General features: G+C 34.6%; 1 protein-coding gene across 1 annotated transcript; it reads left to right on the top strand.

The window, feature by feature from the left end:
- The first annotated feature begins 1,223 nt into the window (after positions 1–1,223).
- LOC123886124 (40S ribosomal protein S13-like) lies at positions 1,224–1,766 on the top strand. The gene is made up of 2 exons (XM_045935464.1): positions 1,224–1,269; positions 1,423–1,766. The coding sequence occupies exons 1-2, from the start codon at positions 1,224–1,226 to the stop codon at positions 1,764–1,766; spliced, it is 390 nt and encodes a 129-aa protein (XP_045791420.1).
- The last annotated feature ends 13,247 nt before the right edge of the window (positions 1,767–15,013 follow it).

Genomic DNA, 15,013 nt, shown 5'->3' with positions numbered 1-15,013 from the left:
ACAAATCATCTATATTGTAATTGCTCAAGTCAATACGTGACTATTGATTGAGTGTTGATTGGTCAAGTTGACTAGGAAAGTTCAAAGCTCTAGGAGCTTTGGTAAGTTGTTGATCTTAGGTCAAGATCAAGGTGAATTTGTAAGTATTGGATCTGTAACTTTTAAGTGATTCTAGTGGACAAACTCACAGGAGGTGGGGACTGGACGTAACCCAAAGATTAGGGGTGAACCAGGATAACTCTTTGTGTTTATCTTCTTTCCCTTAAACTTTTATTTTCCGCAACTGTTTTTACACAGCACAGATCATTCTTAGAACGATCTCACTGAGCACAAAAATAATTTTATTACTAACCATTTATTTTGTGACTTAAGTTTAATTTTAAAAGGTTCACAATTCAAACCCCCCCTTCCTTGTGAAAAACTTTGCTACTTCAATGACTTGCGTCATTCTTAATTAACCATAGTACATAAACCATAAAAATAAAAAATAAACCACGTACAACAACAACTTAACCACTTTTCTTTAAGGTCGCGTACAAACGATGTGGTTCATTTTCGTTTTCAACAAAGGAAAACATCAATTGCACTTCCAAATCACCTTTTAATTTGTACCAATATTTTGTTGTTGTAGCTTCGATGGAGTCACTTGTGATGTCCGTGCATGAATTTAAATAAGCCATATGCTGGATTTGTATATGTTCATTGTTTTTTAACAAGAACATTTCTTCAATCTTATCCTTTAAAGCTGCAAGCGAACTCAATTTGCTAATCGGTAACTTAAAATGTTCTTGGCGGCCTTCAAATTTAACAGAAAAATTATGGCAATCATTGGACGAAGATGCCATTATTTATAAAATAAAGAGAGTGAATAAGATAATAAAATGAATAAGATGAAGTTAGTTGAGTGAAAAATGAATGTGTGAGATGTGATATTTATAGAATGAGATAGTAGAAAAAAATTAAAAAATTTTCAAACAAAACTCTTTTCTTTCTCTCCCTCCCATGCATTCAAAAAAATTTCAAATCTCCTCCTAATGCAGCAAGCCACGCGCGCGTCTGGAAAAAACAGCAAGGAGCATAGCGCCATTCTGAATGGCTTGATGCATGTGTGATAGCGCCATTTCAAATGGCTTGATGTTGGGAAAAGCAGTCTGGTACAGGGGACACAGAAAAAGCAGAAAAGCAGTCAATAGCGCCATTCAGAATGGCGCTATCACATGGCCATGGCGCCATTTCAAATGGTGCTACCCAGTTGGTCTTCTGTCAGAGGTGCATTACGGGAAAAAAAAATTGAGAAGGGGTATTACGGGAAATAAGAGAGGGAGAGGGGTATATTTTGGGAAAAAAATCCACCATCAGCTTGGATATCCAACGTCTCCACTAAAGATGTTGATGACACAATCTGCAAGTTTGCCAAAAAAGGTTTAACACTGTCTCAAATCGGTGTTATTCTTCGCGACTCCCATGGAATTGCTCAAGTCAAGAATTTAACCGGAAACAAGATTTTGCGGATATTGAAGACTCATGGACTTGCTCCTGAAATTCCTGAAGATTTGTATCATTTGATTAAGAAGGCGGTATCGATTAGGAAGCATTTGGAGAGTAGGAAGCATTTGGAGAGGAATAGGAAGGATAAGGACTCTAAATTTAGGTTGATTTTGGTTGAGAGTAGGATTCATCGTCTTGCTGGTTATTATAAGAAGACAAAGAAGCTTCCACCAGTTTGGAAATATGAATCTACAACTGCTAGCACTCGTGTTGCTTAAAGAGAGGTGATGATATTAAAATTAAATTAGGAGTAATCATATTATAGTTGTGCTTTAGGTGTGCTTTATTTTTGTTAATGAATTGCTATGATTTGATTTTCATATTTTTGAGCCTTTGAAATTCATGTTAAGACTCTTTTATGATTTTAGGTTTGATATATGAATTTTGTTCCTTTAAATAAAAGGTTGCTTGAAAAATATCATTATACCTATAGTTTTAAATTGATCAACATTGTTTTTTTTTTTTACACATCTCTAGCCCTTGAGGATATGTTTGAAATGCATCTGTCTAAGGAGAGTAAAAGTAAAGAAAAAAAATCCATTTGAACATGTGTTGTACGAGTGTCGGAGTAAAGGAAAAAAAAATAATTTTTGGGCACGTGTTTGAGTTGTCCGACACATATTGTACGAGTGTCGGACACATATTGTACGAGTGTCGGACACCGACACATGTCGAACTCAAGTCTCCAATTGTGTTGGACACCGACGCATGTCGGACACCACAACACACCAAATAATAGAGGTGTACATGCTTCATAGCCAATACCGCATCACACCGCAATATTGCGGTGTGAGCTTCAATCACATATACGACTGCAACGTAACTATGTCATGAACCGCATCAGACGATTTTAGACATTTTATTTTTTAAATTTTCTCATTGAAAATTAAAAATGAGAACCTCAAATTCAAAAATGCTTCATATCCGTTGACAATTTTACTTTTAGCCGTTTCTCAACATTGTATTTCAAGCATATTCCGATCATTATTTATGGAGCAAACTAAGATTAATGTTATGGGTAAATATAGTAGTGCCATTTAGTATAATTTATAAGAGTTAAAAATCATTTCACTGCTGCAATGCACATCACAACGACTGCAATAACCACATTCGTAACAACCGAAATTACGATCGCATCAAAACTGCAACCGCAATTTAAAACCATGAATTTATACCCTTTTGTTGGATGTTTCATTATGCATTGTGGTTCACGTTCTACTTGTTAATTAGTTCATTTGTCAATGTAGAAAACAATAGGAGATTTCTTTCTGCTAGAAAATTTTATTAGCTAGGTATCAGTATATTCTATAGACATAGTAATTAATTTAAAATTTAAATTTATTTTAAAATAATTAAATACAAAAGCTGCATACTTTTAAATCATTTGATCATTAATAAACACGATACTAGAATGTTCTCGAAAAACATATATAAATAACGATAACTATTAAACCCAAAAAAAAAAAATAACGATAAATATATCATATTATGAGTAAGAGGTGGAACTTGTTTTGTGTTTTGGCCGATAGGAGTTTGTGAGTTGAGCCATCTTTTATGATTTCGTCTTCCTCTTATCGGCTAGGGGCATGGAAGTGTGTCTGATAGGAATTGGTGTAATGAAGAGAGAGAAGAAGTGGGTCAATTAGAGATGTAGAATTAGTGTCTATGGGATCTAGATTAGCTGCAATAGTTATTTAACATTGTTTGGCGCAGTAAGTAATCTGATTTTAAATCCGACGATTTCAATTACATAGTGAAAAACACAACTAAAAACAATCTCGACCATTCATTTAAGATTGAACGGCTAAGATTAGTTATTATGTGCTACTGCATCCAAATCAGGGTCCACGGCCTGAGTTAGTATTTACTATGAGATTAGGAATAAGAGTAAGAGTGTAACAACCAGAATTATAGAGAGAAGGCTTTTGCAAGTAAACTTGTGGTTTTCATTAATTTACAAAGGAAAATACAATCAACAATGTATCAGAGCAGTTTGCTCTCTCAGAAGATAACTTCTTCTGGCCAAATAACTTTCAAATAACTTCCAACATAATAATAAAAATAACAAACAGCAAACTTAAATATAATCCACAACCACAACCAATAACTAACATAATGTAGTTAATAATTAAAATAATAAAATTTTGTCAAAAAAAATTAAAATAATAAAATTGTAAAAATGATCGTGTGTAAAAACAGGTCGAGGTAAATACAGTCTAACTTTAGAGAGAGATTGTTCTTGAGACTTGTTTATAGTCATTGCAAAACATAAGCATACATGAAACTGTCTTCGCTGAAACTTAAAAGGCAAGCCAGAATCTGAAGGTACCAAAGTCATTCTAAGAATAAATACCATATCACCGATATTTTTTCCAGCTATAACAGTAGCTGTTATAACTCTATTTCCTAACTCATTTGGCTGCAACCTTGTACCATTACAAAAAATAATCAAATTTTTTTCATAACATTTCATTTAAAAGATTGTTTTATTTTGAAAAATGTTTCAATTCGTTTGCACCACTTTTTGACTCATTTTTTTTTCCTTTTCAACAATTATGTTTTTATTATGTGTTAATTACTTTCAACGGACGTTAATAGTACCCGATCAATATATCTATATATTATATGTTTGAGAGTTTTTTTCTCATGAAAACTTTCTTACATGTCATTCTCTAGATTGACCAATTTTATTTTCATCCTACATGACGTCTTCTCAAGCATCATTTGCTTATGTGTCGTTTGGTTAAAACTCATTAAGGTTTCACAGATTTGGTTCATTTTGATCTTCTTATCACGTTTAAAACTCTTTAAAACTCCTATTTAATTTTTTAAATTCTCTTTCTTTATTTGGTTAAAATTTCTTAAGGTTTATGTTCACAAATTTGGTTCATTTTGATCATCTTAGAGCATCTCCAATAAGGGTATCTAAGAGAGTTTCATAGACTAATGATACGGTACCTTATTTTTTTATCATTGGAGTTCCATGACGTGGCACATAGGGTATCAAAATTGATGATACTGATACTTTAAATAAGGTACCGTATCATCAATTTAATGTTATTATTAACTTCCATATATGTCAAAAATATTACCGTTGACATTCAATGACCAAATTTTTTTTTTTTTACTATAGGAAGGTTTTATTTTTTTATTGCCTTTCATTTCATAAGTTTTCATTCAATTTTGTTTCTTCAACAATAGTGCAGAAAAGAATTTTTTTTTCTTGTAGTTGGATGTTAATTTGATGATATTTCATATTATTCTATATATTACACAATTTTTATTTGGTTTGTTCTCAAGTCATATTTTATTTGTTTTCTATCAAATGAATCATAATATGTATAATAATAAAAATTAATTATTATATTTTTCATTATATATTTCTCGTCATATTTATGCATTTTCACTATTTTTTATTTTTTTGCCATGTATTTCTCATTATTTGATTATTAATTTATTTATCTATGTATTTATTAAATTAAATTATTTTTATTTTTATTTAGACAAAATAAAAAATAAATATAGAAGGGACCACTTGTTATTAATGTATGATACTCAAAAAATGGTATCACCATTAAAGCAAAATATGAATGAGTTGCATGACATTGTAGGGACAACTTATTAATAATGTATGATACCCAAAGTGGTATCACCATTGAAGATGCTCTTATCATGTTTAAAACTCCTATTTAATTTTTTAAATTTTCTTTCTTTATTTGGTTAAAACTCCTTAAGATTTATGTTCACAAATTTGGTTGAATTTGATCTTCTTATCACGTTTAAAACTCCTTAAAACTCTTATTTAATTTTTTTTAATTCTCTTTCTTTATTTCTTTTTTCTAAACACGTTTACTACTAGTTACAATAATTCTTGCAATGCACGGGTCGCTTATAATTTTGATGATTGAAATCAATCTGAACAATAATTTCATAAAAATTGCAATCTATTTTAAAAATTACAGACCATGTTCAAATTTAACATAATAAGATCATACTATAGATATGTCAAAATATCATAATAAGAGCAAACTAATATCCAAATTGATATGAATGTTAGCAACTAAATGTTAAATACAAATAAGAGATCTCAAAAAATAATCATATTTGAATACAAATATTAGATCTCAAAAAATACAAATTCATATATGCTTCTTTTATTATAAGCTCGGTTAATTCCTATGAAAATGTAACAGTTTAAATGCCACCAAAATACTCATCAGTCCAGTAGAGCTCCAAATTCACTATGAAAAATAACACATAATGTAGTTAATAATTAAAATTGTAAAAATGATCATATTAATAATAAAAATCACATTTGTAAATAAATAAACAATAATCTAACATGATTATTACCTTTGTTGTAATAACGGAACACCTATAGATGTTCAAAAACTTCATGAAACACAACATTGTTAGTGGTGTTGCATGGTTTTCCCTCCTCTTCCAAAATTAACATCTTCAAACCTTTTGTAGTGGTAACTCTCGAAACAGCAACATTCAGTTGACCGTGTGTAAAAACAGATCGACGTAAATACAGTCCAACTTTAGAAAGAGATTGTCCTTGAGACTTGTTTATAGTCATTGCAAAACATAAGCATACATGAAACTGTCTTCGCTGAAACTTAAAAGGCAAGCCAGAATCTGAAGGTACCAAAGTCATTCTAGGAATAAATACCATATCACCGATATTTTTTCCAGCTATAACAGTAGTTGTTATAACTCTATTTCCTAACTCATTTACCTGCAACCTTGTACCATTACAAAGTCCTTTTGCCGGATCAATATTCCTCAGTAGCATAATAGTAACCCCAACTTTTAAATTCAAACGGTGATTTGGTATATATCATAACATTTAATATCATTTAAAAACTCTGATGTAAACCAATCACCTTGAACTTCATGTTCCTCATCAGACTTGCACGGTGTATCCGCACTTAAATATTCCTGTGACTCACCAGGAATTAAAGACAAAACCAAAGGAATATATTCCTTTGACTCCATCATACAAAGCACTCAAGGAATTCATTTCCTATTTTAAAAAAATGTTATAGTTAGTGTAATTGAAAGCTGCTGTGCTAATGAACATGTTTATAACAGTAATTATAAAATATTGTTGACTCGCATTGGCATTTTTAACAAAGACAGCTTCTTCATGTGTCCACTTGGACTTAAACCGATTAATGATAACCATATCGGTGCAGATTTTGCGCACACGGAATGACTGATCAAATCTAGTACTAACAGCAGCTTTGTAGTCAACTTTAAGAGATATGTGGAATTAACCAATGCTTGAATTTCAGGAGGAAGAACCCCATGTCCAGCCCTCTAAATTAATAAAGATAGATACATATTAATTTGATTGTTATAACATATTGCGTGTAATAAATTAATATTGCTCCAAATTTTAGTATAATAATATTTTATATCTATGTAAATAAACAATTAAAATATAAGTGTGACAAACCATGTCGCGATTGCGCAAAACTTCAGCACAAGATCTATTGAAAAGCATAGCAGCATCACGATTAAATATCACCAAGGTAGCACTATCGGTATCATCCATGACACGAGCCTTGATGAAAAATCTAAACATAAAAAGATTCCACATGAGTTATGTATTTTTATTACAATAAAAGATAAAAATAAGTTAATCTATATTTTATGGTAAGAACACTGCCTTGGAGTCACAATTTTCACGTGCTTATTGCACTTCTCGCAGAAAAACATGTCAGAATCTGGATAGACAGATTTGTTGCACGCACAAGCAGTATAGTACCAATTATCATTGTTGACGATGTGCTTGATAGTACCAAGCACTACATAAACAACATCTTACCACATATAAGGTAAAAACATATTGATTAATTATAATTGTTTCATACGATTAAAGGTTGAATAAAACAGTTTGATTTAACATCTGTTGGTGTTTTGATTGGCTACATTTTGCAAAAGCCAACCAGCCAGATGCTGAACTGAGATGCTGTAGCATTATAGTACAGCATACTGAAGCTCTGTTTTCGTGCAGAATTTTTATTTCAAATCTGAGTCAAGATTTGCTTCAATTATATATTCAGGCACGTGCGTCTAGGCAAGACGAGACTTACTCAGCAAGTTTTATTGAAGTCGGTCAAAGGAAAGTGATTTAAAACAAAAATATAATCATATTATATTTTTGGCGTTTTTTTTTGTTTGGTACAACATGAAACAATCAAATTATATTTTTGAAATTAATTTAGGGTTGGGCCACAATTCTCACAGCTGTACAAGTCTGAAGACCTAACTTGGACATCAAGACAATTGAAGACTATAAATATGTGAAGCCTCAAGCTATTCTACTCATGCATTCTAAACCGTGTTCTTTACAAAGTGTGAGTTTTTAGGGTTTAGAGTTTGTGTCTTTTGTCAGCCTTTCTTGTGTCAATTTGATGCAAGTTTAGGACTGTGTTTTGGTTGTTAATTGTAAGCTACTCCTAAGTTTTGAAGCACGGAGTTAGCGTGTGTGATTCACTCAAGAGCTTTTAAGCAAGAGTGTGGTCTAGTTTCTAGGAGAGTGTCTCCATCTTGATTATTATTATTGACAGCAACATGGTACGTGTTGTTAGAGGGAATTTGGGACGGGGTCTCATTATCTAAGAGGTTCTTAGGTAGGATTGCACGGGTAGTGTCTAGGTGATAAGTCAAGTACCGGGTGTTGGTCGAGGGCTTTGAACTAGAGCTATTATAGTGGATTCATTCCTGGATTGGTATCCCCCAGAGTAGGTGACGTTGCACTGAACTGGGTTAACAATTATCTGCGTTATTTATTGTTCTGCAATTTATTTATTTATTTACTGTGTTCTGCGACTGTCTTGCTGCAACGTGTGCTATAGCATCTTGTGCAGCATTGTGTTCACTGCGTGCCAGATTTCAATTGGCATCAGAGCAGGCACCCTTTCTGGTTATAGGGTGAGCTCCAGGGAAAATGTCTGGCAACATTGAAAAGGAAGGAGGGCTTGTAAGCAGACCACCGCTTCTAGTTGGTGTCTCCAACTATGATTATTGGAAATCACGCATGATTGCTTTCCTAAAATCTATGGATAGCAAAACATGGAAGGCGGTTCTGAAAGGATGGGACCCCCCTGTGGTCATGGACAAGGATGGAAAGCCAACACTTGAACTAAAAGCTGAGGAGGACTGGTCTAAAGAAGAGGATGAGCTTGCTTTGGGAAACTCAAAAGCATTATATGCATTATACAATGGGGTAGACAAACACATCTTCAAACTAATCAAAAAATGTGTCTCAGCAAAGGAAGCTTGGAAGATTCTTGAAACTGTTCATGAAGGTACTCCTCAGGTAAAAATGTCTAAATTACAGATTCTTACTACTCAGTTTGAAAATTTACGTATGAAGGAGGAGGAAACAATTCAAGATTTTCATATGACTATTCTAGACTATGATAATCAATTTGATGCTTTGGGGGAGAAAATTCCCGAAGAAAAGTTAGTAAGAAAAATGCTTAGATCACTTCCAAAGAAATTTGATATGAAAGTCACAGCTATGGAAGAAGCCAAAAACATATCTCAGATGAAGCTGGATGAACTGGTTGGATCACTCCAAACTTATGAAAGTGTTGTAAATGGAAGAAGTGAAAAGAAAAATAAGAGCATTGCTTTTTCATCCAAAAATGATGAAGAAGATCTAGAAGAGGATGAAGAATCTAATGAAAGTATCTCTGAAGCTATGGAGTTGCTGGGAAAACAGTTCAACAAAGTTCTAAAACAAATGGACAAAAGACCCAGACCAAATTCTAAGAATGATGCTCCAGGCACTATGCGCAGCATTGTGAATCAAGGAAAACCTAAGAGTGATGAAAGGTCAAGCTTAAACAAGAATATTCAATGTCACGAATGCGAGGGATATGGTCACATCAGACCTGAATGTCCAACATATCAGAAAAGAACGAAGAAAGGACTAACTGTCAGTTGGTCTGATGATGATGACTCAGAAGATGATACAGCATCTGTGACTGCCAAACATATCTCAGTCTTAACAGGTACTATTACATCTGATACAGAATCTTGTGATGGAGAGGTAACCTACGAAGAACTTGCTGAATCTTACAGAGAACTCTGCCTCAAGAGTGGAGAAATATGCAAAGTCATTGAGAAACAAAAGGTAACCATCAATCAATTGAAGGCAGAAAAAGTTGAAAATATATCAAAGATGGATGAGCTCCAGAAGAAGGTAAATTATCTATCCTCTGATCTTGATGAAGTTAAGGAAGTCATTGAAAAATTAAATGCTGACATTTGGCGTTTGAGAAAATTCTCTGACATGTTGTATAAAGATGATGATCATCTTGATAAACTTCATAAAGCTGATGGTCAACTAGAAGAAATCTTAGAGAAAAATGTTCTAAAGCCTAAACATATTGGGCTTAGTTATGATAATGTCAACAAACACAAAGGTTACAGCCCAGATCTCACGTACATGCATCCAAAAGAAACTCATAAGCGAAAGATGCCTCAACAGATGCTACAACATCATAAGCAGCATCCCTTGTCAAAGAACAAAAGAAAACATCACTCTTGGATATGTCACTACTGTGGCAGAAAAGGGCATATAAGACCTTTTTGTTACAAATTGTTTGGATACCCTAACAGGCATCATCAGCCTAAACCAGTTTCCACAACTGCCTCCACTCAACAAGAATGGAAACCTAAAGGTAAGAATGTGAAGACCAGTGATGATACTCAACTTGAGAAGAAGATTACTGCTCTGATTGCTCACACATCACTTAGAGCTTCATCAAGGGAAGACTGGTATTTTGATAGTGGTTGTTCAAGACACATGACCGGAATTGAAAAATTTCTTGTTGATTTAAAGTCTTACTCAACTAGTTTTGTAACTTGTGGTAATGGTACTAAAGGAGAAATTGTTGGTATAGGGGAGCTCAACAGTAATAGCTTGCCTAAACTAAGCAATGTGTTGTTAGTAAAAGGATTGACTGCAAATTTAATAAGCATCAGTCAATTATGCGACCAAGGGATGAAGGTAAACTTCACCAAGTCTGAATGTTTGGTTACAAATGATGAGGGTGAAATTTTGATGAGGGGCGTCAGATCAAAAGACAACTGCTACTTATGGGTTCCACAAGAAGAGGCAAATGTGTCGACATGCTTAATCACGAAAGAAGATGAAATAAAATTGTGGCACCAAAAACCTTGTCATCTAAACCTAAGAAGCATGAAGAAAGCTATACCTGAAGAAGCCATCAAGGGCTTGCCAAATCTCAAGATCGAAGAAGGAAGCATTTGTGGTGAATGTCAAATTGGAAAACAAACCAAGAAGCCACATCCAAAGCTGCAGCATCTTACCACTACCAGAGTTCTTGAGCTTCTACACATGGATTTGATGGAACCTATGCAAACTGAAAGCTTAGGAGGAAAAAGGTATGCCTATGTTGTTGTAAATGATTTCTCTAGATATACCTGGATAAATTTTATTGGAAAGAAATCAGAGACCTTTGACGTATTCAAAGATCTATGTATTCTACTTCAAAGAGAGAAAAACAATGTTGTGTTAAGGATCAGAAGTGATCATGGAAAGGAGTTTGAAAACTCTAGATTCTCTGACTTTTATGCCTCTGAAGGCATCATCCATGAATTTTCATCTCTCATTACACCACAACAAAATGGTGTAGTAGAAAGAAAGAATAGAATTATACAAGAGTCTGCAAGAGTAATGTTACATGCAAAGAAACTCTCTCATGGTTTTTGGGCAGAAGCTATGAACACTGCTTGTCATATTCATAATCGTGCCACCTTGAGATCTGGAACTACATCTACTCTGTATGAATTGTGGAAAGGTAGAAAACCTACTGTTAAGTACTTTCATGTGTTTGGAAGTAAATGTTATATCTTGTCTGATAGAGAACCAAGAACTAAAATGGATCCTAAAAGTGATGAAGACATATTCTTGGGATACTCAACAAATAGCAGAGCCTACAGAGTATATAACTACAGAACCAAAACCATGATGGAATCTATAAATGTAGTAATAGATGATATTTCAAGTGAAGTTGTGAAAGATGATACAGAAGATGCTACAGCATCTATCCCAGGTAGTATAGATTCTGAAACTATTGAGGAATTCAAGAATGATACAGAGATTACTACACCTGAACCAATCTTTTCTACTTCAAAGAAAGGGTCATCCATTCGTACTCAAAAGAATCATCCTACAGATCTGATTATTGGTAATCCTAATCATGGAATTACTACTAGAAGGACACTTGACTTAGTTCCTAATGCTTGTTTTGTTTCTAAGTTTGAACCCAAAAATGTGATGGAAGCCCTCACTGATGAGTTTTGGATAAATGCTATGCAAGAAGAGCTAAATCAGTTCAAGAAGAATGAAGTTTGGGACTTAGTTCCTAGACCAGAAACTACTAATGTGATTGGTACCAAGTGGGTCTACAAGAACAAGTCTATGCTAGAGGGGTATTGTGATGCTGATTGGGCAGGTTGTGCAGATGATAGAAAAGGCACCTCAGGAGCTTGTTTCTTTTTAGGCAACAATCTAATATCTTGGTTCAGCAAGAAACAGAACTGTGTGTCTTTATCTACAGCTGAAGCTGAGTACATAGCTGCTGGTAGTAGCTGCTCCCAACTATTATGGATGAAACAAATGTTGCTGGAGTACAATGTGGTACAAGATGCTATGGCATTGTACTGTGACAATCTTAGTGCCATCAATATTTCAAAGAATCCTATCCAACATAGCAGGACGAAGCATATTGATATTAGGCACCATTTCATCAGAGATCTTGTTGAAGAAGGTATTATAACTCTTGAGCATATTGCCACTGAAGAACAACTGGCTGATATTTTTACTAAGGCTCTAGATGCGGTCCAATTTGAAAAATTGCGAGGCAAACTTGGGATTTGCCTATCTGAAGAGTTATAGCAATTATTGCAAGTGTGGCGTGCAGTTTTCTCTTCAACTTATTTAGTAATGCACGCTGTTATGGGTAATGTTGAAACATCTGAAGATTTGGTAAGAATTGTGTGTTTGTTGATGATAAGGATGTTTCTTGTGGTGAGAAAGTATGTGTCAGAGAAAGTTATGTGGTGTTCCCCCCTGCTGTGTTTAACATTTGTTGGTAATGATATTAGCGCTCCAACTGAGGTCAAAGATGACTTTGTGTTGGAACATGTCAAGAAGAGTGTTCCTGAGAAAGATGCTGCACATGATGCTACAACATCTGCAGCACGGGAAAATTTGGATAACATCGTGATACCCGAGTCTCCAGACGATGTTATTGTTCCTGACAAAGAAAAGGGTTCTGAAGCAACTACTACTGATAATGTTTTTGTTCATGATATCTATGTGATCCCTTATGTTGATGATAGTGGTAAAACTATGTTTGTTCCTTTGAATGTTGATGAATCTGCTGAGAAAGATTCAAATGTTATTTATGTGGACAATCTCAACCTTACTGAGAGGACTCCTGCTTCTAGTACTAGGAGGTTAAGGAGCAATGCTGGTAAAGGTGTAGCTGTTTCTAATGTTCCTGTCAAGACTGCCAAGGAAAAGAAAATCTATGGTCTTAAAAGACAGTGGAGTAAGATTACTGGGCCCTCTGAGCCAAAGAAGAAGCTTTTGAGGAGGAAGACTATTTCCTCTAGTGATTCAGAGTTTGAGGAAGACCAACATGCTACTGCATCGCCTACAGCATCCTCAAAGAAGTCTGTGAAGAAAAAGAGGATCCCTCAAGATGTATCCCCTGTACCCATTGACAACATTTCCTTTCATCGTTTTGAAAATGTTGACAGGTGGAAATCTGTGATAAAAAGAAGGCTTTCTGTGGAAAGGAATTTAAGTGAAGGCTTTTTACAATGCCAAAAGCTTGTTGATTTGATTAATGCAGCTGGATTGATGAAAACTGCAACTGGGCTCCAACTACTCATTCCAACACTGTGGCTACAGGTTTGGCTAGGTTTATATATGTTGTAGGGACCAGATCACCTTTTGCCTTTGGTTCTTATATTCTTGATGAAATTGTTCTACATGACTGTTTGAGGGTACACATGCTGCAGACTGTGCTGCATCATCTGTCAATCAGTCAACTGATGTTTTGCCTAGGAAGCAAATGATTGTTGACCTCAAGGTGTTTTCCAATTTCAATCCTAGTGTTCTAGATGATAATGCAGGCTGTGATACTGAGGTAGAGGAAGAGGAGGAATCTGATGCAAGTCCTTCTATGTGACCTGCTTATGCTTTATTTGCATATCCTCTCGGATTTTAATTTTGTGGGCTACGCCCTGATGCTCTCTGGGTTGTAACATGTACAATCCATGTCTTTTGGCTCTGATACTCCAGGTTCTCTTTGCCATAATGGTCTATAATATGCACTTTATGATCTCTTATGCTCTGATACTCTCTGCACTCTATGTTTCTCTATGATCTGATAACTCTGTGGAAGTTCTGCTCCTACTGTGTGGTACTGACTTTATTTGTCAGAATTTATGGCTAAAAAGGGGGAGTAAAAGTGTTTGTGTGCATGATGTGATGAAAAATGCTATAGCATCTAGTATAACATGTTTTATGTGATATGCATGTTTTGAGGGGGAGTATAGCATGTTTTATGTGATATGCATGTTTTGAGGGGGAGTGAATGTTTATGCATAAATTGAGGGGGAGTAGGTAGAATTTATTTTTCTACTACTTTTAATATGCATGCTTATATAGGAATTTATTTTTCCTATTCTCTGTGGCGTTGCTTAAATTTTAAGGAGTTTATTTCTCCGATCTTGAATCCACTATGTGAGAGTTTATTTCTCTCTATCTGTACTTTGAGGCTAAGATGTGTTATGTTCCGCTGTTGCATGCCTCTGATGCTTACGTGCTAGCTATCTATTCATCTGATGAATTCTTTTACTTTCTTTCCTAGTTGTGTGCGTATGTTGACTCGAAGGAAAGTTCAAATAGCTTAGCATCGTTCTACTTTCTTTCCTAGTTGTGTGCTTATGTTGACTCGAAGGAAAGTTTAGACTGTATCTCTCTATGCACTGGCCTAAGGTTGTTTTAGCCAAAATTTGCCAAAGGGGGAGATTGTTGGTGTTTTGATTGGCTACATTTTGCAAAAGCCAACCAGCCAGATGCTGAACTGAGATGCTGTAGCATTATAGTACAGCATACTGAAGCTCTGTTTTCGTGCAGAATTTTTATTTCAAATCTGAGTCAAGATTTGCTTCAATTATATATTCAGGCACGTGCGTCTAGGCAAGACGAGACTTACTCAGCAAGTTTTATTGAAGTCGGTCAAAGGAAAGTGATTTAAAACAAAAATATAATCATATTATATTTTTGGCGTTTTTTTTTGTTTGGTACAACATGAAACAATCAAATTATATTTTTGAAATTAATTTAGGGTTGGGCCACAATTCTCACAGCTGTACAAGTCTGAAGACCTAACTTGGA

Source organism: Trifolium pratense, linkage group LG5, assembly GCF_020283565.1.
Source record: "Trifolium pratense cultivar HEN17-A07 linkage group LG5, ARS_RC_1.1, whole genome shotgun sequence".
In the NCBI taxonomy this organism is placed as follows: domain Eukaryota; kingdom Viridiplantae; phylum Streptophyta; class Magnoliopsida; order Fabales; family Fabaceae; genus Trifolium; species Trifolium pratense.
The sequence above is the reverse complement of the archived record's forward strand: the minus strand, read 5'-3'. Positions and strand labels throughout refer to the sequence as shown.

Bases quoted from the DNA above. Each gene is read 5' to 3' on its own strand.
- LOC123886124 (XM_045935464.1), top strand. From the start codon at position 1,224: ATGGCGCCATTTCAAATGGTGCTACCCAGTTGGTCTTCTGTCAGAG. The intron at 1,270-1,422 runs GTGCATTACGGG...TTGCCAAAAAAG, and splicing joins CAGTTGGTCTTCTGTCAGAG to GTTTAACACTGTCTCAAATC.